The sequence below is a fragment of the Callorhinchus milii genome, unplaced genomic scaffold (genome assembly GCF_018977255.1).
Source record: "Callorhinchus milii isolate IMCB2004 unplaced genomic scaffold, IMCB_Cmil_1.0 Scaffold5, whole genome shotgun sequence".
NCBI lineage: Eukaryota > Metazoa > Chordata > Chondrichthyes > Chimaeriformes > Callorhinchidae > Callorhinchus > Callorhinchus milii.
Window position 1 is genome coordinate 8,279,694 of NW_024704746.1, and position 26,284 is coordinate 8,305,977.

The 26,284-nt window shown below is 41.6% G+C and overlaps 1 protein-coding gene across 1 annotated transcript; it reads left to right on the forward strand.

The window, feature by feature from the left end:
- Positions 1-25,992, forward strand: LOC103179971 (P-selectin-like). The gene is made up of 24 exons (XM_007895535.2): positions 1-188; positions 2,093-2,180; positions 5,270-5,656; positions 6,711-6,818; positions 7,756-7,941; positions 8,899-9,084; positions 9,833-10,018; positions 10,611-10,796; positions 11,541-11,726; positions 12,638-12,823; positions 13,759-13,944; positions 14,430-14,615; positions 15,089-15,274; positions 15,944-16,129; positions 16,634-16,819; positions 17,183-17,368; positions 17,930-18,115; positions 18,494-18,679; positions 19,099-19,284; positions 20,362-20,547; positions 21,821-21,943; positions 22,349-22,373; positions 24,007-24,056; positions 24,610-25,992. The coding sequence occupies exons 1-24, from the start codon at positions 186-188 to the stop codon at positions 24,612-24,614; spliced, it is 3,765 nt and encodes a 1,254-aa protein (XP_007893726.2). The 5' UTR covers positions 1-185; the 3' UTR covers positions 24,615-25,992.
- The last annotated feature ends 292 nt before the right edge of the window (positions 25,993-26,284 follow it).

Below are 26,284 nucleotides of genomic sequence, written 5' to 3' on the forward strand. Positions count from 1 at the left end.
TTTGGTCCCAGTAGATAATACATACAGGAGAGACTGCAAACAAATGCTAATGGAACAGAAAAAGAATGGGGAAAGGGATGGGTTATTGCTACATTCAGGAAATGCAGTGTACTGAGTATTAATATTGCAGTTGCGACAGTGATCACAAGAGGTTGAGTAAAACTCAAGTTGAGAGCAGATCCAGGATGGTGAGTCCCGTTTTTTCATTCTTCATTGCAGTCCATAGGAATTTGTGAGATAATTTAGTGAAATTATTCCTTTTTTCTGATGACTTAAGAGAGATTTAAAAACACTGGTGATTGCTGCCTTTTGCAGGAAGTTAGGAAGTTACTTAAACGTTTTAAATAGTGACAAAAGACGACCCGACCTTTACATTCCAGGTTTACTAATTCCCTCCAAAAAATAATAATTTGGTCACTCAATGCACGACTGTATGTGGGACACTGCTTTGCGTAATTGGCTGCTACGTTTCACCCAAAAAATATGCAGTCAATTCCTTTTACAGTATATTCTGTGAAATGCTTTGAGACGTGATAAGACACGGTATCAAATGCAAGGATTATTATTACTAAATTTAAAAAATTATCCTCGGATTTGATATAGAGCCTTTCACGTCACGCTTTACAGGATTTACTGTAAAGTGAAGTTACTGTATCTTTTTGCAAGCAAAGGAAAGAATGTTAGATTTCCTTCTTTTCTAGGAGACGAATATGCACCGGAATTACAGCCCAAATGCAGTGCTCACAACATCATGGTATAGCATAACTGCATGTTATAAAGGTTACAGTATAAAGGCTTGTGAATCTCTGTGAGACGGACATAAAAGGCACTATATCAAATGCTAGGATTATTAGTATTAATCTTATTTTGGCTCATCGGTAGCACTCTCATTTCTGTGTCTGGTGCTTTAACTCACATAGTCTAAGCTGACGCTCCAATGCAGTAGTCATTGTCAGAGGTGCTGTTGTTCGAATGAGACATTAAACTGAGTTCCCATCTGCCTGTTGAGGTGGACATTAAAGATCCCATGACACTATTTGAAAAGAGGGGGATAAGTTTAAAAGACATCTGCATAATCACTTTTCAGTGAGCGAGTAGGAAATGTATGGAACAGACTTCCTAGGGAGTCGGTGGAAGCAGAAAGTGTTGATTCTTTCAAAAGCAAATTGGATAGATTCCTTTTAGGAAATAATATCTTGGGATACAGTATATAGTTTGGGACATGACATGTATATAGTTTGTGCTGGCAGAATGGTGGAAGGCGAACTGGATGGACCTTGGCCTTCTTTCGTCCAGCAATTCTTATGTTCTTATTATTACTTGACCAACAATTATTATGATGTTTTACTTACGTATGAATGATAGGCAAAATTAAGCTTTTAATATTGTCACTGAGATAACCGGTCAATTGCAATGTATGAGTACAGCTGTAATAATAATATTTGCATTTAATGTACCTGTGCATTGGATAATGGCAGTCTCTGCAGGGCTATCTCATATACAATTGATAAGCCTATTGACGCTGGCAGCTGAGGTTTTGGTGCGTTTATATCTTATTGATTCGGCCAGCTTCCCACACAAAGAGACTCGGCAACATTCTGAACTGCCCACACTGCGGTGTGAATATCTATCAGAATATTGGTCATTCACTTCATGGCTGTTTGTGGGACATTGCTGTGTGCAAATTTCTTGCCGTGTTCGCCCACAATAACATTACCCTTGGTAGTAAATCCTGTAAATCCTCAAAGATGGCATTCTCATGTTAAAGGCTTTATAACCAAATGTAAGGATTATTATTAATAATTATATTAGTAATAATAATTGTTAATAATTTGGACTATTATTTTATTAATTGACACTTGGGTCAAAGTAATCAACTTGGGCAGCCATATCCCTGCTTGTGTGAATGTCGTGAAGGTTTGGGGGATAAAAGATTGAGGATGAAAACACATCAACAAATACACAGTGACTACACTTTACAATAAATCCAGTGGCTTTGAGACAATTCGGTGATGTGATGAAGCGAATAAAATAACGCCAGGTATGGAAATCTGTATTTAGATTGAAGATTTCCCTTCTCTATTACATTTAGGCATCTCACAGAAGCTACCAGAGCAAAGGATATCTGCAGAGACTGAGAAAGTTACCCCAACTGCTGGCGTTAGTTGTGTTCAGCTACGGTAAGACTCCACTTTCTTTGTCCCCTTGCATTTTCTGATGTTGTGGTTTTGGTGCTATCTTCTTGCTTTGCCTAGATTTGAGCACTTACAAAAAATAACTTATCATCAACATTATTATAGTATTAGCCAGTCAAAGTCAAAGGATCTATTAAGGGACAAGACCCTTATTAGAGAGGTTAGGAAAGAAAGATAAGGTGGAAGCTAGCCTCACCCTTGCCTAATACCTGCATCCAATATCAAGACATAATCTATCAAAATATAGAATTGGTGACAAAGGGCATTGTCTGAGATTTGTTAATGAAAAAATTAGGTGGGGTTAGAAGAAATGTCTTCACTCAGAGAGTTGTTCACTCAGAGTGTGCTTTCCCTCCTTAAGCACTCCAAGACTCTGCTCCGTATGAAGGGTGCTATATAAATGCAAGTTGTAGAGCCCTCTATAAATGCAGGTAGTTGTTGTTTTGTTGTTGGGGCTGGGAATTCATCACCACAATAGAGGCTGTAGTAGTATATGAGGTTATAATAATAATAATAATAATAATAATCCTTGCATTTGATATAGCGCTTTTCACGTCGGGAGGACGTCCCAAAGCGCTTCACAGAACACACACTGTAAAGTGAATTGACTATATTTGTGGGCGAACGCGGCAGCCAATTGCGCACAGCAATGTCCCACAAACAGTCATAGATTAAAGATGACCAATTTATTATTGTTTTGTTTTGGAGGGATTATTATTAGGCTCTGTGTGGAGTAAGGGAACTTGCCCAAGGTTTCGCCCTCTGCCGGGAATTGAACTCAGGTCTCTCACTTGCAAAGCGAGTGCTCTAACCACTGAGCTACAGGACTCCACAATCATCAAATGCATCGTTCAAAAGGGATCTGGATGGGTACCTGAATGAAACTCAAAATGCAACTCAAAAACATTAAGGGATTCGGGGAAAGAGCTGGAATGTGAGATTAATCAAATAAAAGTGGTGATTTAGTAAAATAGGTAAAGACGCAGTGGCTAGAAAATCTCCTTCCATGCTGAAAGTTTCTGTTTCCTCAACTGCTCTTTGTCTGGCATTGTTCCTACCCCCTTAAAAATAATCATGGGCGGATGGGCCTTCTGCCACACTGCTCCTACTCTCTGGAACTCCATCCCGCAGTCCCTCCACCTCGCTCCCTCCCTTGCCTCCTTCAAGACCCGTCTCAACACTCTCCTCTTCAAACATGCTTTTGATCACCCAGCTTCCCCCCCTGCTCTCCACCCTCCACAAACCCAACGTCCAGCTTGGGTCCGAAACACTGACTATCCAGCACCTTGGGATGTCCTCCCGATGTGAAAGGCGATATACAAATGTCATTTTGTTGTTGTTGTCATCACCCCCAACCTCAAAAGACTTTGTCTTCACCCATCTGTGTTTTCTAACTTCCGTTCCATCTCCAACTTTCCTTTTCTTTCCAAGGACCTGGAATGAATCGTTGCTTGACACTTTCCTCTCCTGCCACTCTCTGTATGAACCCCTCCAATCTGGTTTCTGCGCTGCCCACCATACAGCGACAGCCTTAGTCAAAGTTACACATGACAGTCTGTCCATCTGTGACCAGAGCTCTCTGTTCTGATTCTGTCCTTGCCTGGTTTCAATCTTATCTTTCCTATCGTCTCCACTTTGTATGCATTAGCAGCTCCTCCTCCAGCCCTCATACCTTCAAGAGCAGTGTTCCCCAGAGCTCTGTCCTCTCCTTTATAAAATTTACATGTTCCCGCTCGGTGATATCATCAGTAGACATGGGGTTAGCTTCCACATGTATGCGGATGACACCCACTTCTACCTCTCTGCCACCACCCTCAACTCCAGGATCACTGCTGTCCTGAAAGATTGTCTGTCATACATCAAATCCTGGATGAAATCTAACTTTCTCCAGTTGAATGTCAGAGATGGAAGCCCTCTGATCAGTGCCTTCTCACCTCTTCCCACTATTTTGAAACCGCTGAGTGGGAGCACATAAATATTGCAGAAAAGAGGTTTAATGGACAGGCAAAATTACAAAGCAGTAATGTCAGAGGCCCACATGCAGTTTTCCTTCCAGGCCCCAGAGGTGATCAGCTGTGAATGGTCCGGATGTATATGTAGAGAGAAACAACTTACAAAACAAAACAAAAAAAGCACTTTCACCTCCACTGGCTGATTGCCAATTGTTTCTAGAGGCCTGAAGTTATTTCTACTGGTTTGTCAGCCTGGCTCAGTTGGTATGACTCTCCCCTCTGAGTACAAAGGTTGCGAGTTCAAGCTCCACAGTGGCACGTGGATCTTATATCGTTCAAGGCAGCACTGAGGATGTGCTGCATTGTTGGAGATGCTGTTCTTCAAATGAGGCATTAAACCAAGGCTCCGTCTGCCTAGACATGTCACTATTTGAGAAGAGAGTTTCTCCCACTGTCCTGGCCAACAATCCCTCAAATAAAAATTGGTCGTTCACTTCATGGCTGTTTGTGGGACGTTGCTGTGCACAAATTGCCTGCATATTCGCTCACAAAATATACACTTACAGTACTTTACACAGTATGTCCTGTGAAGTGCTTTGGGACTTCCTCCCAATGTGAAAAGAGCAATAACAAATGTAAAGATTATTATTATTACTATCATTATGTTATATTATACTATGTTATTACAGTTTAAATCACTCTATAGAGGTAATTTCTATGTATTTTTCAGTGATGGTTAGTCAGACCAATAACACTGCCCCGTTACATATGTTATTTTTCTTAGTATATTCCAAGTTCCTAAAATAGCTACTTTTTGCAGGCGGATTGCTTTTCCAGGGGGTAATAATCCCCTAAACTAATAATAATTTGGTCACTCAATCCATAACTGTTTGTGAGATAGTGCTGTGTGCAATTGGCTGATATGTTTCTCCCACAAAATATAATAATAATCCTTGCATTTGATATAGCGCTTTTCGGTCTTCTTAATAATATTAATATTATTAGTAATGTCAGAGGCCCACATGCAGGTTCCTTCCAGGCCCCAGAGGTGATCAGCCGTGGATTAATAATTAATTAATAATAGTATTAATAATAATAAATCCAAAGCTATTTTCTCTACAGAAATCCTGCTTCTGCAAGGAACTCATGGCTGGACATATCATTACTCCAATAAACCAGTGAGGTGGGCAAAAGCCAGGTCCTATTGTCAATCCCACCACACTGACATTGTGGCAATCCAGAACCCAGAGGAGAACGCGTATCTGAAAAATACTCTGCCAGGACAAGGCGAACACTACTGGATTGGATTGAAGAAGATCAATGACAAGTGGACCTGGATTGCCACTCATCGGCCCGTGGAAAATTTCACCTTGAATTGGGCGCCTGGTGAACCCAATGACAAAAGATTGACCGAACATTGTGTGGAAATGCAGTCCATCCGATCTGAATTTGCTGGGAAATGGAACGACGAATCCTGTAAGAAAAGGAAAAGGCCATTGTGTTTCGAAGGTCAGTTGTAAAGTTGAGGTCTGGGTTGTGGTTTTTTTTAACAGATAAACTTTGGATTCCCATCAAGCTGCAGGAACTCAGCTTCGGATATCAGGGAGAAGGGATAGAAGATTATGGGTGGAAGCAAGGGGTTCATATGGAGTATGAACACCAGCATGAATTAGTTGGTCCGAATGGCCTATATCCATGTTGTACATTATGTAAATTTGTGCAAATACTGTGTTAGTTCCCCCAATGGAATCATGAACTCTAACCTCAATTGACTATAGAATCCCGGATATTATTGTGCCAAAGGAATTGGGATATAAAGGCTTACGGAAAATTTAAATTTAATTTTTAATTAATGATGAAATAATGTGCATGCAATTTGTCTATTAAGCAACTGTTTCCTGTAGTGTAATTGTTTCCTGTAGCAAGCGAGAGACTTGGGTTTGATTCCCACACAAGGCAAAACCTTAAGCAAGTTAACTTATGCCACACGCCTCTGTTTACCTATTAGTAAATAGGAACCCGGTTGTTAGTCAATTGGCGGATCACTTTTATGGGGGTAATAATCCCTTAAAAAAAAGGTCACTCACTGCATGACTGTTTGTGGGACACTGCTGTGTGCAATTGACTGCCACGTTTCGCCTACAAAATATACAGTCAATTCACTTTTCAGTAAATTTTGTGAAGCTCTTTGATAGTTCCACAGTCCGTGAGCAACAACCCATTATCGCAAGGCCCGATAATGGTAGCAACCAGGTTATTAGAGAATTAAGTATTGATCGTTTACCTATCCCTGGGAAACCCATTAATAAGAATCTCAGTCCCACATGGGGCTCCTTCTGGTAAATGGAAGTATGTCAAACCTATCCTGTGGGAATTCAGCTCCGTCGTTATCAATTTTTTGAGGTCTTGTGGGTCAACGTGAATTCTAACAAGGCTCCTTATTTAAAAAAGGCTCACTTACTTGTGGCAAATTATACCTTTGTGTGAAAATATTATTAACCAGTCACATGTTTTGCAAAAATAGCTATAAAACATATTAAGTCCCTTTGCCATCTTTTGTCAGCTTCGTGCAATGCTACCTCCTGTAGTGGTCATGGAGAATGTGTGGAGACTATTAACAATTTTAAATGCAGCTGCAGTGAAGGATTTTACGGATCCTACTGTGAACATGGTGAGTCTGTACTGATTTTCTTTCTAATACAAAAATCTGCCGCCAAAATGCTACTTGTCCTTTTTGACCGTGCCTACGATCTCCACCTCTTTCTGCGTGGCTCAGCATCAAACTATGCCATTGTTCAATGCTCCCAGATGCTACCCTGCATGAGGGGTGCTATACAAGTTGTTGTTGTTGTTGATGATGATGATGGTGTTAGTGATGGCTTGTTGTGATCAGAAGGACATTTGGAAAACTGTGCTCTGATGTAAATGAGGCCAAAGACTGACCCCCTAATCCCAATCAGGCTGATCTCAATCAAATGCAAATCCTTGCCTCTAAAACAGAATTTTGATGCTCAGACTGGCTCAGTTTGTAGCACCTTCACCTCTGAGTCAGAAAGTTGTGGATTCAAGCCCCATGTCAGGATTTTGAGCTGATTCAAATGCAGTGCTGGGGAAAACGAAGAGAAGCGAGTTTCTCCTGTTGTCCTGGCCAACAAATCCCCCAAATAAAATCGGTCATTCATTCCGTGGCTATTTGTGGGACATTGTTGTGCGCAAAGTGGCTACCACATTTCGCCCGCTAAAAACACAGTGAAACTAATTCACAGTATATCCTGTGAATCGCTTTGAGGCGTCTCGACAATGTGATGTGGCGCTCTGGGATGCTACCTTGCATAAAGGCTGCTACATAAATGCAAGCTGTTGATGTTGTTGTTATATCAAGTGCAAGGGTTATTATTATTATTGTTATTATTATTCCTTGCTGCCCTAGCCAGCAAAACAGTGGCTGGAGAGAGGCAAGACATCAGGCATCAGGCAGGCAGTCACAAAAGAGCCTAGGAATTTGGGAGGGAGATGAGGACAATGTGAGGCATCAGAAATGGAGCTGCAGTTGGGGGTGGAGCAGAGGCTTGTAACCATGACTTTGATCTTGAAATGAATCTTTTCAGTCGTGAAATGCGAAAGACTGGCAAATCCTGACAGAGGAGTTGTCAATTGCTCCAAACCCTACGGAGAATTCAGCTACAATTCCACGTGTGACTTTGGCTGTGTGGAAGGGTACGAAATGACAGGAACTAGCAAACTCCAGTGCACATCTACTATGGCGTGGACTGCACCCGCTCCAGAATGCACAGGTACAGAAACAGTCACAACTTTAAGCTGTGATATATACTAAGAAGGTCTTTAATGGACTCTAATTTCCACGCAGTACAGTACAGTACGAGCATACGTGTTGCATTTGCCTATAAAATACAGTCACCACACTTCAAAGTAAATGCTGTCAAGCGATTTGTGACACCCTCCTGATGTGAAAAATGCTACATTAAAGTTTTATTATTAGTTCTATTTACAAATTAATTTGACTTGTTAAATGTGGGACATTGCCTCCGCAGATTGGCCTCATTATATCGTTCTGGATTATTTGCACCTTTATTATTGATTTCTGGATCATTGTCCTGTTTTGGGATAGTGTTAATCATTTAGATTTTGTTTGCCTTGTGATTCAAATAGACATCAAGGGACTGCCTACTATTGCTATTTGAAAGAAACATAGTCATTGTCTTCCTCATCCCAACTTTTATTCCCAAATTCAAATCAGCTCCTCATCTCATTGTTGTCCATGGCATGTTACTGGCTCAGTTTAGCTGTTGCATTTGCCTGTAGAACAACCCTCACTTTAATTTAATTTACATTTAATGCATTTAAGAGGAAACTTAATACACACATGAGGGAGAAGGCAACGCCGTCTTACATAGATTTACATAGAATCTACAGCACAGAAACAGCCCATTCGGCATGATTAGACCGTGCCGGTTTTATACTTCACTTGAGTCTCCCAACTCCCACCTATACCTTTGTATTCCCTTCTCCCCTACTGTATATCGAAGGTGGATTGGGAGAAGGATAGGGAGGGGTAGAGGTTCATGAGAAGTATAAACAACAACACGGAATAGTTGGGATGAATTGCCTGTTTCCGTGCTGTGTAAATATACATCATTCATTGTAATTATATTTTGCAAAGTGCTTTGAGACGTTTCCTTCCCCCGAACGGCACTGTCTAAATGTGAGTTGTTCTCCTCTATCAATTCCAGTCGTGAACTGTTTCACGTTAGAGATTTCCAACCTGGACTTCATGAACTGCTCTCACCCACTTGATCGCTTCAGTTACAACTCAACCTGTACTTTTAGCTGCAGAGAAGGTTATGTGATACATGGATCAGACAGACTCCAGTGTTTATCCTCTGGAAAATGGACGGCACATAATCCCTTCTGTGAAGGTACGTTGTTTGCATTATAGGAGCATGCATATTGCATAATACCCTTTGTGTGAAAAAATGCTTAGTGATTTCACTCCTAAATGGTAAAATCATGTTATCAAAAGTGGCATTGATGAGTTGAAACTGGGATATTGACTTCATAGTCTAGATTCACAGTCTGGGGCAGTGCTGGGGTTTGTTGGATTATCAAAGGTACTTTCTGAGACGTTACAAATAGGTCCCATCCACCTGTTCAGGTGGACATTAAAGTTCCTATGGCACTATTTAAAAAGAGAAAGGAGTTTCCCCGCTGTCCTGGCCGACAATCCCCCAGATAAAATTGGTCACTCACCTCATAGCTGTTTATGGATCGCTCCTGGTGACAAATGGGCTGCTGCGTTTACCTACAAATACACAATCATTTCACTTCAAGGTAATTCCTGTGAAGCACTTTGATGTGTTTTGACGACGAGATAAGGCACTATATCAGTGGGAAGAATTAAGGCAAGAATTATTGTTATTATTATTATTCTGCACTTCAGGGTTTAGCTGAGTTTTGAAAACAGTAAGAGGGGGTGGGAAATGGAAACGTGACCCTTGGGAAAAAGTTACAGAGAGTAGCGGTGTAGTGGCTGAAAGGGAGTGTGTGTGTGTGGGGGGGGGTTTGGGGGGAGTGTGAGGGATGTACAGCAGACCCAAGTTTATGTTACAGTGTTTAACCATTTTGTCAGTGAAACAATAACCCTCGTGCTGTTTCTGATTCTTGCAGTCCAAGTATGTGAAGCTCTGGCAGTACCTGACCACAGCACCATGCGCTGCTTCCATCCAATAGAAGATTTCAGTTACAACTCTACCTGTGCCTTCAGCTGTCAAGAAGGGTTTGTTTTAAAGGGACTGGACACACTTCATTGTAGAGTTTCTGGGGAGTGGACGGCCCCTGCTCCGACATGTGAAGGTACAGTGTGACTTCTACGGCTTTAGTAATGATTTGACTATAGTTTAGGAGTCAGGCGGCTCACCTCTGTGTTAAAAGGTTGTGAGTTCAAGCTCCATATCGGGGCTCGGAACGCATTGTAAAGGCAGACTGAAGTCCCGTTTGCCTATTCAGGTGAATGTTGAAGTACCCATGGTACTATTTCAAACAAGTGCCCTAGCCAACAATCTCCCAGTTAAAATTGGTCATTCACTTTATAGTTGTCAGTGGGACATTGCTCGATTCTGATATTCCCTTATCATACCTGCCACCTTGGAGCCAGTTCAGCTCTAAAGAATGTGAAGTGCTTTAAAGGTAGCCTCCCGACCTGAAATGCACTATATCAAACCCAAGAATGTTTTTTGACCTCATAGGCAAAATTTAGCTGCTGCATTTGCCTACTAAAACAATCACCTCTTGGGACAGTAATTCAAAATACTATGAGACATCTCAAATCAGTAAGGTGCAATAAAAATGATATTATTTCTTTACTAACTCAAAACATTTTAACTGTTTCGGGGTCCATTGGGTCTGTTTAAGGGCATGCAAACCATCTCCCTTTGTTTTATTGCAGCTGTGAAGTGTGACGAGTTGAAGATTTCTCACAGTCTCCTCATGGACTGTCAACATCCCTTCAGGCCTTTCAGTTACAACTCAACATGTGCCTTTAACTGCAAAGATGGATTCATCTTACATGGTTCAGATAGACTGGAGTGCAAAGCATCTAGTAACTGGACAGCAGAGATACCTAGCTGCAAAGGTACAATGCGCAGCTGACTAGTATCTATGAAGATTCCCTGTTAAACATACTGTGAATGTTCACAATAGATCGTAAAGGAGGATCAGATGAAGAAAGACTTTTTGTCCAATTGTTCTAATGCTTTCCTGAATATCCACCCTGCCATCCTCCCAACAAAGCATCAAGCTGCTTTTTAAATGCTCCTTCCCCCTGGTTGTCCCATTTACAGAGTCCTGTAGCATAGTGGTTATCATGTTCGCCTCGCAAGCAAGAGGACTCAGGTTCGATTCCCAGGTAGGGTGAAACCTTAGGCAAGTTTGCTTTCTCCATATGCCTCTGTTTACCTTACAGTAAATAGGAACCCGGATGTTATTCAATTGGCGGATCACTTTCCAGGGGTAATAATCCCTCCCCCCAAAAAAAATGGGTCATTCAAACGACGACTGTTTGTGGGACACTACTGTGCGCAATTGGCTGCCACATTTCACACACAAAATACACAGTCAATCCTCTTTACAGTAGATTCTGTGAAGCACTTTAACACATCTCAATGACGTGAAAGATCAAATGCAAGGATTATTATCTTGTGATCAGAGATCTGGGAATGCTCAATCCAACACTGGGCATCCAACAAATGGTTGAGAAATTGGTTCTGTTCCACATTGGTACTTGACCACTTATATTTTTTTAAAAAGCATGATTTTGTCTGCTGTGGGGAAGGGGTGAGCAAGAGTTTTCCGTGATTTGTGTGAATTTCTATTCTAGCCGTACAGTGTCCTTTGCTGAAGAGTCCCGAGTCGGGGATCATTAACTGCAGTCATGCCTTTGGAGACTTCAGCTACAGCTCAACGTGTGACTTCAGCTGCTCCAAAGGGTTTGTACTGAATGGATCAGATAGACTCCAATGTCAAGCTTCAAGACTTTGGACACAGGAGACTCCCAGTTGTGAAGGTATCACAATGTCTTCAGAATCTACTCATAGCGACTAGACTGTTGTTGCAGAATTTGTACCAAATACAACACTGGGCTCCAGGGTCTGAGCTTAATTTTTTTGCAATTCAGTCTTGAGAGAAGATAACTCGGATGGGACCTCGTAGAGGTGCATAGAATTTTTAATGGGATTGAAAAAATATAACCCAGAACAATACTTTAGGATTCACCAGGATAGTAGAACAAGAGGACATAGCTTTAGAGTTATAAAGGGCAATTTTAGGACAGACACCAGAGAGTTTTTCTTTACTTAGAGGGTAAATAATCACTGGTCTCTCATGTTAAAAGCAGCTTGATCCTGTGATGGGAGAAGGTGGGTATTCTGGTGGGAAGAGACCAGAAGGGCCAAAGGGCCTTTTTCATCCAAACCAATATTATGATCTAACACTAATATACAGCGTTGTTCATGTCGGTAGGACGTTTCGAAGCTCTTCACAGGATATACAGTAAAGTGGAGTGACTGCGTTTTATGGGTAAAATGGTAGGTGCGAGGGAAGAGTTAACTGTTGTCTAGTTTGTCAATTTCCCTTTATTATTTTAAACATCACAGTTAGATTACGAGCTAATTTCCCCAATACTAAGAAATATAATCCACCTCTACCCAGCCAAGTAGCCTTTTCTTGTTTCACACTTTCCTATGTTATCTGTGAAAACCCCACAATCTCAATCTGATAACTTTCCCAAAATTAAGAAGTAAAATAGGGGAAATGTTATTGTGTAAATAGATGTGAGGTATTGATACAGACTATATAAAATATGTATCATTCCACCTATAGAAAAAAGGTCTAATAAAATATGTTATGTTTGACACTCCAGAATTAATTTGACTTGCAAATTTCAATTGACGTAAAATGTTATCATTTATGTTTTAGCTGTGACGTGCACAACACCAGGAAAACTAAAACATGGGTTCAAAAACTGCTCCCATCCGATTGGACCCTACAGTTATAACTCCACCTGTGACTTTGACTGTGTAGAAGGCTACATGTTGAATGGGTCAAACAGGCTTCGGTGTGGAGCATTTGGGCAATGGACTGCATTGGAACCCTCCTGTGAAGGTAACTCGCCAAGTTTGATTAACTGTCACACACTGTTCACCTGTATTGTCATGTACTGTTGACCTCTACTCACACACTGTTGACTTCTACTCACACACTGTTGACCTCTGCTCACACACTGTTGACCTTTACTCACACACTGTTGAGACATCAATACAGGTCATCAGCATGTGAGAATGCAGCCCAACAATGTGTCACAGAAGAAGTCAACAGCAGATGAGAGTATAAGTCAACAGTGTGTGACAATACAGGTCAACAGTGTGTGACAGTGCAGATGAATAGTGTGTGAGTGTACAATAATAACTTGCATTTATATGGTGCCCCTCAATCTGGGTAGTGTCCCAGAGCGTTTCACAGCTTAACACAGGAAGTCCAGTTTTCCATACAGGACAGGATGGAGGCACAGATGCTACAGCAATGAAGACTGATAGAGAATCTTAAGCCAAAGAGCAATCTGAGATTTTTAATAATAATCCTTGCATTAAATATTGTGCCTTATCATGCTGTTGACATGTCTCAAAGTGCTTCATACAGTATACTATCAAGTGGAATGATTATGTATTGAGTGAGTGACCAATTTTATATTGGGGATTGTTGGCCAGGAAAAATTGGAGAGTGAAACTCCCTTCTCCTTTCGAATAATGGCATGGGATCTCGAATAGTGGCATGGGATCCACCTGAACAGGCAGATGGGATCTTCGTTTAATGTCTCATCCAAAGGACGGTACCCACAGAACTGCATTGGAGTGTCAGCTTAGATGATGTGAATCCAAGTTGTATGGCTTGAACCCATAACCTTCTGACTCAGAACCGAGAGTGATATCACAATGCCAGGCTGAAACACGTGTGTGTTTTTTAAAATAAAAGTACACTAGTTTTGAACAACACCAACTGATACAAAATTCTTCATGGAAGCTGCAAACTTTTCATTTCAGCTGTTAACTGCGAGAAGCTGATGGTACCTGACCGAGGGGTGATGAACTGTACCCACCCCATCACTACCTTCAGTTACAGCTCAAAGTGTGATTTTAGCTGCTCTGAAGGGTTTTCTCTGCAAGGATCAGATACTCTCCAGTGCCTGTCTTCTGGACAATGGACAGCCCAGAACCCCACCTGTAAAGGTATAATTGTGTGTTTGGAAAATCTGCCTCAAAACCTTCAACAAAAGCTGACATTGTTTCTCAACAATGAATGTTACAACACAGAAACAGCCCATCAGACCTGCACTGGTTATTTTCCTTTGCTCGTAAATTGTTTATATTCTTAGCTCTAGTATAAACAGCTCGAACTTTTCTAGTTTCTCTTCAAAACTCCCTGAAAGTTGCTCTCTTGCCCTCCAGGTAAAAATATACTTTCTGGTGTCTGACCAGAAATTGCCCTTTGCAAATGCAAACTGTATCCTCTTGTTCTGGTGTGTGTCTGAAAGTATCGTTCTGTGTTTACTTTCTTGTATCTGTGCCGATCTGAGACATCTCCTTTCAACACTGAAGAGCCCTAGCTTGTGAAATCACTAATCTTCTCGGCTCTCGTATAACCAGCTCTAACTTCTCGAGGTTCGCTTCAAACTCGCTGAAATTTACATTGAAGTTGTGAACTTGCGTTTCAGCTGTAAACTGTCAGACACTGGTGCAGCCTGAACGAGGAGCTGTGAACTGTTCCCATCCCATTAGAGATTTTAGTTACACCTCAACGTGTGACTTCACCTGCGCTGAAGGGTTTTCTCTGCAAGGATCAGATACTCTCCAGTGCCTGTCTTCTGGACAATGGACAGCCCAGTCCCCCACTTGTAAAGGTATAATTGGGTGTTTGAAAATTCTGCCCCAAAACCTTCAACAAAAGCTGACATTGTTTTTCAACAATGAATGTTACAACACAGAAACAGCCCATTCAGCCCATCAGAACTGCACTGGTTATTTTCCTTTGCTCGTAAATTGTTTATATTCTTAGCTCTAGTATAAACAGCTCGAACTTTTCTAGTTTCTCTTTAAAACTCGCTGAAAGTTGTTCTCTTGCCCTCCAGGTAAAAATATACTTTCTGGTGTCTGACCAAAAATTGCCCTTTGCAAATGCAAACTGTATCCTCTTGTTTTGGCGTGTGTCTGAAAGTATCGTTCTGGGTTTACTTTCACAATCCCACATAAAATCCTACCTTGTAGGAGCCCTAACTTGTAAAATCGTTAATCATCTTAGCTCTGGTGTAACCAACTCTAGTTTCTCTTCAAAATTCACTGAAATTTACATTGAAGTTGTGAACTTGCGTTTCAGCTGTAAACTGTCAGACACTGGTGCAGCCTGAACGAGGAGCTGTGAACTGTTCCCATCCCATTAGAGATTTTAGTTACACCTCAACATGTGACTTCACCTGCGTTGAAGGGTTTGTACTGCACGGATCAGGCAGGCTGCAATGTGGAGCTTCTGGATATTGGACAGCAGAGATTCCCACCTGCAAAGGTATTCAGCAACACAGTATTTTACTCAACAACAATGTATTTTACTCAGTTTTAAAAGATTGACTGAATGCGGTAGCCAAAGCTGTCTTCATAGAATCAGGGAATAAGAATTAATATATGATAATGCTGATATATTGATTCATATAATAATGGCTCTGTGGTATTCCAGGGTAATACTAATGACCTCACAGGTCGCCTGGCTCATCAGCAGGACTTGGAAAGGCAGACCAGTCACTGGGGGCAAATAGTCATCCCACTCAGCTCCTGTTAACCCTGCAATCCAAATCCATAATAAGTAGGGTGTTCCCAGCTGAACAAGCAGCAGGAAAGCTTGCCAGACAATGACATCAATGGCAAGCTATGTGGTTTTAACTGGTTGAAACCCCAGCAATACCTCAACGCACACTCTGGGGTCCCCAAGCCTTGGCTCCTACCATGTCGGGAGGATGTCTCGAAGCCTTTCACAGGATTTACTGGAAATGTAGTGATTGGATATGAACTCAACAGTGATTTTGCACAAAGCAATGGAGGCAGAGGTGCTGGAGCAATGGGACCAATAGAAAACTTTGAGGGGAATAGCAATCTGAGCTATTTAGTAAACATATAAAAGTTGTGAGCAACACCAACTGATATGAAAGTCTTCATGGAAGCTGCATACTTCTCATTTCAGCTGTTAACTGCGAGAAGCTGATGGTACCTGACCGAGGGGTGATGAACTGTACCCACCCCATCACTACTTTCAGTTACAGCTCAAAGTGTGATTTTAGCTGCTCTGAAGGGTTTTCTCTGCAAGGATCAGATACTCTCCAGTGCCTGTCTTCTGGACAATGGACAGCCCAGAACCCCACCTGTAAAGGTATAATTGTGCGTTTGGAAAATCTGCCTCAATTCCTTCAACAAAAGCTGACATTGTTTCTCAACAATGACTGTTACAACACAGAAACAGCCCATTCAGCCCATCAGACCTGCACTGGTTATTTTCCTTTGCTCGTAAATTGTTTATATTCTTAGCTCGAGTATAAACAGCTCGAACTTTTCTAGTTTCTCTTCAAAACTCCCTGAAAGTTGCTCTCTTGCCCTCCAGGTAAAAATATACTTTCTGGTGTCTGACCAGAAATTGCCCTTTGCAAATGCAAACTGTATCCTCTTGTTTTGGCGTGTGTCTGAAAGTATCGTTCTGGGTTTACTTTCTCAATCCCACATAAAATCTTGTGTAAGCTCTGATCTGAGGCATCTGCTTTCAACATTGAAGAGCCCTACCTTGTAAAATCGTTAATCATCTTAGCTCTGGTGTAACCAACTCTAGTTTCTCTTCAAAACTCCCTGAAATTTACATTGAAGTTGTGAACTTGCGTTTCAGCTGTAAACTGTCAGACACTGGTGCAGCCTGAACGAGGAGCTGTGAACTGTTCCCATCCCATTAGAGATTTTAGTTACACCTCAACATGTGACTTCACCTGCGTTGAAGGGTTTGTACTGCACGGATCAGGCAGGCTGCAATGTGGAGCTTCTGGATATTGGACAGCAGAGATTCCCACCTGCAAAGGTATTCAGCAACACAGTATTTTATTCAACAGCAATGTATTCCAGGGCACTGCTGATGACAGCACAGCCAGTCTAGCTCATCGGTAGGATTAGAACGGCAGGCCAGTCACTGAGGGCAGCGAATCATCCCCCTCAGCTCCTGTTAACCCTGCAATCCAAAGCCATAATAAACAATGATATCAATGGCATGCTATATGGTTTTAGCTGGTTAAAAAGACAGAGGTGCTGGAGCAATGGGACCGATTAAAAAAAAAAAAACTTTGAGATGAATAGTAATCTGAGCTGTTTAGTAAACGTACAAAAGTCTTGAGCAACACCAACTGATATGAAAGTCTTCATGAAAGCTGCAAACTTTTCATTTCAGCTGTTAACTGCGAGAAGCTGATGATACCTGACCGAGGGGTGATGAACTGTACCCACCCCATCACTACCTTCAGTTACAGCTCAAAGTGTGATTTTAGCTGCTCTGAAGGGTTTTCTCTGCAAGGATCAGATACTCTCCAGTGCCTGTCTTCTGGACAATGGACAGCCCAGAACCCCACCTGTAAAGGTATAATTGTGCGTTTGGAAATTCTAACGGGATTTCTAACCTCACCTTTAATTATTTTGTGACTAGCGCCTGAAGACCTTCCTATTCGGCTTTGCCCACGGTCACCTCCCCGGCTCGGCGTTGTGCTCTGCCACTGTCAAGCGCTCTGGGACCCTAACCTGCGTGAGGGGTGCTATATAAATGCAAATTTTTGTTGTACTTGATGTTGTTAATGTAATTTAAATGTGTGCTTTCTTATCACTGAGGCTTTGCGTCCACAATGGGTGAAGTTGTAAAGTACTTGTGAAAATATGTGTTTTCTAAAATAATAATCCTTACATTTGATATAATGCCTTTCATATTGGAAAGGTGTCTCAAAAGGATGTACTGTAAAGTGTAGTTTCGGCCACAAAATAGACTATCAATCCACTTTACTATATATCATGTGAATCACTTTGAGATGTCTCAACGACGTGATAGGGCACTATATCAAACGCAAGAATTATTATTATTATTAGTTTGCGTATGTGTGTCTGCATTTGTTTTAGACCTTCTGATCAAAATTACAACCTTTTATTCCAGTGGTAAACTGCCAGATATTGTCACCGCCTGAACGATCAGTGATGAGCTGCTTCCACCCCATAGCGAACTTTGGTTACACCTCAACGTGCAACCTCAGCTGTGCCGTGGGGTTTGTGCTGTACGGAGCAGACAGGCTGAAGTGCGGAGCTGCTGGAGAATGGACAGCACAGACTCCCACCTGCAAAGGTATTTGGGAACTCCAGATAATCCACTTTACTGTATATCCTGTGAAGCGCTTTGAGACGTCTGAACATGATAAGGCACCATATCAAATGCAAGGATTATTATTATCACATCCTTCCAGAATACACATCCTACTGTTACTTAGATAAGTTCAGCATCTTACCCTAAACCACCTTTCCTACTAATCCATTCCAGTTGTTAATTACCCTCGGGGTATGGAAATAATTCCTGGTAGTTAACCTTGAATTTCCCTTTGCCATCCCGAAGGTGCAAACCTCTTGTTCCGCTGCCTTGGTGTCTCTGAAAATATTGTTCTGGGTTTACCTTCTCGATTCCATCTAAATTTCAAAGTGTGTATTGAATTTCTCTACCTTACTTCAGCTGTGACCTGCCAGACCCTGGTGCAGCCTGATCGAGGGGACATGATCTGCTCACATCCCATCAAAGACTTCAGTTATAACTCGATGTGTGACTTTAGCTGCGGTGAAGGCTTTGGTTTGCTGGGATCGGATAGACTTCGATGTGGAGCTGACGGGCAATGGACAGCGTCAGTCCCCACCTGTAAAGGTACTGTTTTTAGCGGCAACTTTAAACTGGTGTACAACCCACACCGCTCAGTTAACACATACCTGTTGCACGTCCCCCGCTCCCTCCTGTTCACCAACAGCGACCGAGTATTTAGTCATTCCACCCCTGAACTCTGGAATTCTCTGCCTCTATCCCTCTATCTCTCCCCCCTCTATCTAACTATCTTACATTACCCTTGAAAAATATCTCTTCAACTCCACCTATGGTCATCTCCTCCCTTTCTCCATTGTTCCAACTGCACCACTGTGAAGCACTCTGAGACTTTGTCTTATGCAAAGGGAGCTGTATAAATGCAGGTTGTTGTTATTAAAAAATTGTACCGCTTTTTGTTTTTTCTAAACATATACAAGTATCTTTTATGTGACATCTTTGGCTGAATCCTCATGTTTGTATTTCAGCTGTACTCTGTAAGGTGCTGACACAGCCTCGACAAGGGACCATCAACTGTTCCCACCCCATTGATTACTTCAGCTACAATTCGACATGCGATATCAGCTGTGATGAAGGGTTTGTACTGGATGGATTGGGCCGGCTTCAGTGCCAAGTGCCTGGAAAGTGGACAGTGGAGACCCCTACTTGTGAAGGTAGCAGCAATAACCCTTTCCCCCACCCTGTCTCCTCCCACCCTTTGCTCCCAGCAGAGAAGATCATCTGACCCATTGAAGCTTCCCCTTCCACAGACCATGTATAACCTATTCTTTAGAGAAGTTATTTCCACTGATTGAGGAGGCAGTAACTAGGGAACAGATGCGAGATAGCTACACGAAGAGCAATTTTTTTTCACCCAGAGCCTAGGTGGGAACACCCCGTCAAGAAGATGGTGGAGACGGAGTCCATTTCAAGAGGGAGGTAGATAGTCAATGAAAGAGAGGGACTTGAAGAGGAATGGGGTTAAGGCAGAGGCAGAGGGATTGAAATGATATCTTTACTCTGTGAGCCGAAGCAGGTTTGATGGCTGAATGGCCTCCTTCTGTCCTGTAGATTTCTATGTTTCCGTGTTTCTACCCTCTCATGAGCTTCACTTCACCCACCCTGCTTTGGTCTGTTTAATCTCTAGTAGCAGAATAGCAAACAGAGTTGTGGCAGTGTTAAGTTAAAATCAAGGCCACTACTGATGTGGCCCCAGACACAGTTCATCTTTGGTGTCAGCCTGTCTCAGTGAGTAGCACGCATGCCACTAAGTCAGAAGGTTGTGGGGTCAAGCCCCATGTCGGGACTTTAAGCAGACAATCTAGGCTGACACTCCAGTACAAGGCTGAGGGAGCGCGGCATTGTTGAGGATCATATTAAGGAGACATTTTCTGATAAATAAACATTTTGTGATAAACAACATTATTTTGTATATTTTACACTGTGGAGGTTATTGTTTTTGTATTGGCTTCATAATGTCATGTAATATGTTGAAATCATAGCCCAGGCTGAGGGATGGATTCTTCTCTCTCTGATGGCTGTAAAGTAAACCAGTAAGCTTCAGCCTCAAAAAGAGACCCTGAGAGATTATGGCTTTGAAAACTTGTAGCCATTAAGGTAAAGGATTGATTGACTTGCACAATATTTGTTTGGGATGTCCTCCTAACGTGAAAGGTGCTGTACAAATGTAATTGGTTGTGGTTGTTTTTATTGTTGGCCTGAAAAATGCTATTTCTTGAAATCCAACACAGCCATGAAGTGCGAGGTCCTGATCACCCATCCCCCAATGATCATGAACTGTACACATTCTGCTGCAAACTTTAGCTATGGCTCGGCGTGTAACTTCAGCTGTGCTCAAGGATATCTACTGAAGGGATCTGCCAGGCTCCAATGCAATGAATCTGGACAATGGACGGATCCACTTCCAACTTGTAACGGTATTATTTCAAAGAATCCAGTTGTACAGGTTTATTGCCAAACGAAAGAATGGGGAGGCCATAGAACATCTATTTACACAGAGTGTGGTTACAATGTGGAATGGTGTTAATAGTGTTGAGTCCGATAATAATAGTAGTCCTTGCATTTGATATACTGTCTGATCATGTCGTCGAGATTTCTCAAAACATTTCACAGGATATACTCTAAAGTGGATTGGCTGAGTATTTTGTGGGTGAAATGCAGTTTGCGTACAGCAATATCCTGCAAAACAGCCATGGAGCGAGGGAACAATTTTATTTGGGGGATTTGTTGGCCAGGACACCAGGAGAAACTTCCTTAACATCTTAAGAGAGAATTGAATAGATACTTATACACTACAAATGTACATCTATATAGCGGGAAGATCAAACAAAAAGTTTAACAGTATTGACTGGGGGTGGAGAGGGGAAAGATGACCAAAAGTGCTGTCAAAGAGACAGGTCTTGAGAATGACCTTAATGATAAAAGTTATGAGAAGATAGAGGTGTAATGGGTTTAGAGCAGATAGCTTCTTTGGGAGAGCTTGTGCTACCACACATGTGATAAGCTGAATAGTCTCCTATGATTCTGTGACAAATTGAAGTTACCTGGAGGGACCTTGGAGTGTGGAATGCAAGACTGCAATCTGCAGACTCAGAGGTGTGTATTAAATTCTGTATAGGATGGATTCGAGAAAGTAAACCCAGAACAATACTTTTATATATCCAAATGCAGGAGAACAGAATGATACCAGGGATGTGGGGCTTCAGTTATGTGCAGAGTCAAGAGAAGCTGAGATTGTTCTCCTTAGAGCAAAGAAAGTTCCTTTACACAAAGGGAAATTAATGACCAAAACGAGTTACCAGGAATGGTGGGTGAGGCAGGGATACTGGGCTCATTTAACAGTTTAATGTTGCAATGCAGGATGTTAGGGCAAGCGTACCGGAAGGTTGAGAGCAAATGGATCAAAGGGGCCTTCAAGTCCAAACCTTACTTATTCGAAAAGGAAGTTTCTCTTGATATCAGGCCAACAATTTTCCAGATATTAAAAAAAATAGTCATTGCTCTCTGTGGGACATTGCTGTGTGCAAATTGACTGCCACAACAAACCATTAAAACAAATCCCACTAATTACTTTGAGACTTTTTGACAGCATGATAATATGCTGAATCAAATGCAAGGATTATTATATTACTTTTATATTATTTTATATTTCTCTCTAGTGATAGTCTAATCCTTTGTGGTATCTCGTAGATGATGCAGGGTCCTATCTGGCAAACGTGATGACATACACGGCTGCAGTTATGGCGGCTATCCTCGCTGCTCTTTTCACCGTTATGACTGCGGTCTCGATTAGACGGCACCTGAAAAAAAAAGGTAAGAGGCTTATACTGGCCAGCAGCGAGTTACAGTGCAATATGATTAGGGTTGCTTTTTGTTTAATTTCCGACTACGAAACAAAATGGCCGACTTCCAGGTCATAAGGGACGAATAAGGAATGAGATTATTTTGCATTTAGTTTGTGGGTCACCCATTATGCTATTTGGTTTACAATACTATACAAAATTACAGCTTCTTTCACGTCAGAAGGATGTCCTATTTAATGGTCAGTTCTATTTACTGTCTGCACCAGATCATCTGTAAATTTTAGTTAAATCAGGGTTATTAATAAAAAAAATTATTTTGCTCCAATCTTTAATATGAAAGTTTATAAAAATATATTAAAAATACAAGTTTCAAAATATCAATTTTAACAGTGCACACTCTCTCCATTCTTTCCAGATAAATACATTATCAAGCAGGACAGGTACATTTTAATTCCCCTCCTTTCTCATGTTTATTTTCTCCTAACTTTGATATGTCGTGTTTTTCACCTTTATTTGGCATGTTGTTTTTTGGGGGGAAGGATTATTACCCCCAAGGAAAGCGATTCACCAATTGACTGAAAACAGACTCGTACTTACTGCTGGGTAACCAAAGGCATGTGGAGAAAAGAAATTTGCCTAAGGTTTTTCCCTGCCCGGGAACCAAACCCGGCAAGTTCTCTTGCTTGCTAGGCGAGCGAGCTAACCACTATGTTACAGGACTCTATACAGCATGCAAGCAGGTCACTCAGTCATCTAAGCCTCCATCGCTCCTAATCCCCCTCTCCTATACCTCTCTATTCCCTTCTGCCCCAAATTTCCTCTGAAATACATTTAACACGTGCACACCATTTTTTTAAAAATCATGATGGTTTTTTGCTTCAACCATAGCTTCTGGCAGTGATTCCATATTCTCACCACCCTCCGGGAGAAGAAGTTCCTCCTAAACACCCTTTTAAATCTGTTATCTTATATTTATGGACCTTTAGAAACATCCCATCAATGCCAACCTTATCAAATCCCGTTTTGATCCTAAACACTACTATTAGGTCTCCTCTCAATCGTCGCACCTCCAGAGACAAAAACTCCATCCAACCTGCCCGATCTTTCTTGATAGTTTATCAAAACATACCTTTTAAAGGAATTGTTCTCTATAAATCTAGGCTGCACTCTGTCTAGAGTTACAATATATGTGGAGTAGCATGATGATCTGATCTGCACAGAAAAACGTGTATTGCCATTTCCATCTTCCTTGTGGAATCTCTGAATAAGACAGATAGTTTGTATCGTAATAATCCTTGCATTTGATATAGTACCTTATCACATCGTTGAGACGTCGCAAAGCACTTTGCAAGATATACTATAAAGTGAATTGACTGTGTATTTTGTGGGTGAAGCCATTTACCCACAGCAATGTCTCTCACAAACAGCCATAAGCTGAGTAACCAGTTTTTATTTCGGAGATTGTTGGCCAGGACAGTGGGAGAAACTCCCTTCTCTTTTCAAATAGTGCCATAGAATCTTTAACATTCACCTGAAGAGGTAGATGGGATTGTGGGGACTAGATGCTCAAGAACTGGTCACGCGTCTTACCTATCGCCCTTGGAGACAATAAAATGAAGAAACGTTCACCCCATCAGCACAGACTAATTGGCTTGAAGCCCAGATCCCAGGGGTGAAAAGAAGTGTTAAATGCACTCTGCCACCCCGTCATCTTAAAAATTTTCTTTTAACTTTTCTTTTAATTTAAACTTGTTCTACCTTTCATCGTCAGCCTGATGACAAACGGCAGGTGAAAGTACATCTCTGACTGTCTGCAGGACAGTCAGATTCCTGATCTCAGACACTCAGTGGCTGAGTGGAGGGCAAACGAAAGGAGGAGATCATAATCAGTGAACAACGCACTGATCACCCAAGCCTCTTTTTAGCACATCCCCTATTGTTTAATTACAAAGTATTAGCAGCGGAAACAATGAAAACAGGTTAGTTGTAGTCCTTGTGTTTGCCACGAAAGATGAAACAACTAAAAAGGGAGAAAAAAAGTTAACAGTAAACCATAACTTGTTTTTCTAACAGTGACGACCTTAGCACATTAGAGATGATGGAAAATCCAGCGTTCAATATAGGTAAGACCACAGATCCCAATCAAGTTAGCTGACTTGATCGCTGAATGGTTGCCTATGTATAGCCCTAGTCAATGTGTTTAAAGTCGAGCTTTACTGGGAACGGAGGGTGTTCTTTCATGTTAAGCCTTCCCTGCACATAGCTAATAATGTATGTTACAGCTGTTTAAAATCTTTCCTACTCGTTAGACGCCTGACTTTGCTTTGCCTAACTTTGTCACAGCTTCACTGACAACTGCTTGGTTTACATCAGATATTAGCTGCTTCACCTTTAGGTAAACAAGCGAATTTTCCAGGCAAGGCATTTTTCACATTCTTGTGTCTAAGTCGGGATGAAATAAGTAACCCAGGATCATTCGTGTTTGGTCTGATCCACACTGGTACATCATTCAGCTGCTTGATAGTCCAATGAACGTTTACCGGAATATGTGACACCAATACATACAGGTACACCCTAATGCAGGGTTTGTTGTAAGCCAAACCTTTAGCTTTGCGAGTGGATTTTGGTTTTGTGACAGAATGCAGAGGTAACTCAATAGTAATCTCTTTTTCACAGAATGAGGAGGAAAAATTAACATCAAAGGCCGTGCAAGTGAAAACAAATTGAACGTCTAGCAGAATACTTCAATGTGCCTCACCCTGCTTCAAGCATGCACTTTATAACTATACCCTATAGCCTGTTAACCTGAGAATGGGGAAGAGCCTTGGTTTGGATATTTGGAGTCATATTCTTGACTCCAAACGTTCCAGGTGTGCAGTTGACCAATTCACACTTGGACCCCTATTCCAGATGGCTTTTCACCCATCCATTGTCAGGATTTAAATTTTCCCACTTCTTTAAAAAAAAATCACTGAGATCTATGATTTTCCACCTTGGACCACATTCTATGCAACACAGAAGGAGGCCTTTTTATACATTGTGCCTGTGCTGGGGCTAATTTTCATTCTGGTATTGCAGCTATCTATATCATTGCCAGCAAATTTGTACCAGTAACATCCTACAAATAGCAATGAAACAAATGATTATTTCATATGTTTTGGTGGGTTTGGGCTAGGGATAAATATTGGCCAGAACAATGAGACAATTCACTACCCTTCTTTGAATTAGCACTACAGAATCTTTAATTTCTAGCCAAACAATAAGAATAATCTGTTATTGAATGTTTTGTTTGAAGAACGGCATGCGATTATGATCTCAAGTCTTGATGTGGGGTTCAAATCTACAACAATCTGGCCCTATGGGGAGAGTGTTAACAACTGATCAAAATTGACTGATCAGTCATCACATTGAATGGCATTGTTTTAAAGCAGTGGTGAGGACACAGGCTCAATCACTCTCAATCAAACTGAATATTTTCAACACTCTGCATCAAGAAGTGCTCAAATGTGAATCAGCTGTGAACTCCTGATAAATAATAATCATTACATTTGATATAGCACCTTTCAAGTCAGAAGAAAGCTTCACAGAATATACTGTCATGTCTAATGACTGTGCATTCTGTAGGCAAACTTGGCAGCTATTTTTTAAGCACCAACATTACCATGAAGAGTGCAACCAATTTTAATTAGGGGATGGCTGGCCAGAACCCTGGGAGAAATTCCCTTTTCTTTTTGAATAGTGCTGTGGGATCTTCAAAATCCACCTAAACAGACATATGAAACCTTGGCTTAACATCTTATCCAAAGGATGGCACATCCGTCATTGCAGCGGTGTACCCCCAGCCCCAGCCTAGACTATATGCGTTCAAGATCCCACTGTGGAGCTTGAACTCACAACCTTCTGATGCCCAGACGAGGATGCTACCAACAGAGCCTGCCTCGCACTGAGAAGTGGCAAAGAGTGGCTCAGACATTTAGCCACAGATCCAAGCCTTCTGTTGCTTCCCTCCCCTCATCTTGACCATTTCCCCCCTGCTCGGGTCCTGACCCAATTGTCCAGTGCCTTGGGACGTCCTCCCGACGTCCAGGTCCAGGCTGAAAATACAACAACAGTTCTCCCCTTCCCTTGCTGTTAATTGTAGTAATAACATTATTTGATTTAGGACATTTGACTGTGCAGTGGCCATCTCAAAGCGCTTCACATGTGTGAAGTGACTGAAATTGCATTAGCTTGGTATTAAAGAACCTACATGACATGTGTAGCATGCTTGGAGGAACTAGGGAACTTTAGATCTAAGGTTCCCAAAGCTTTCCACTGTGTTGGTTCACTAACCCACACATGATTAATTGCT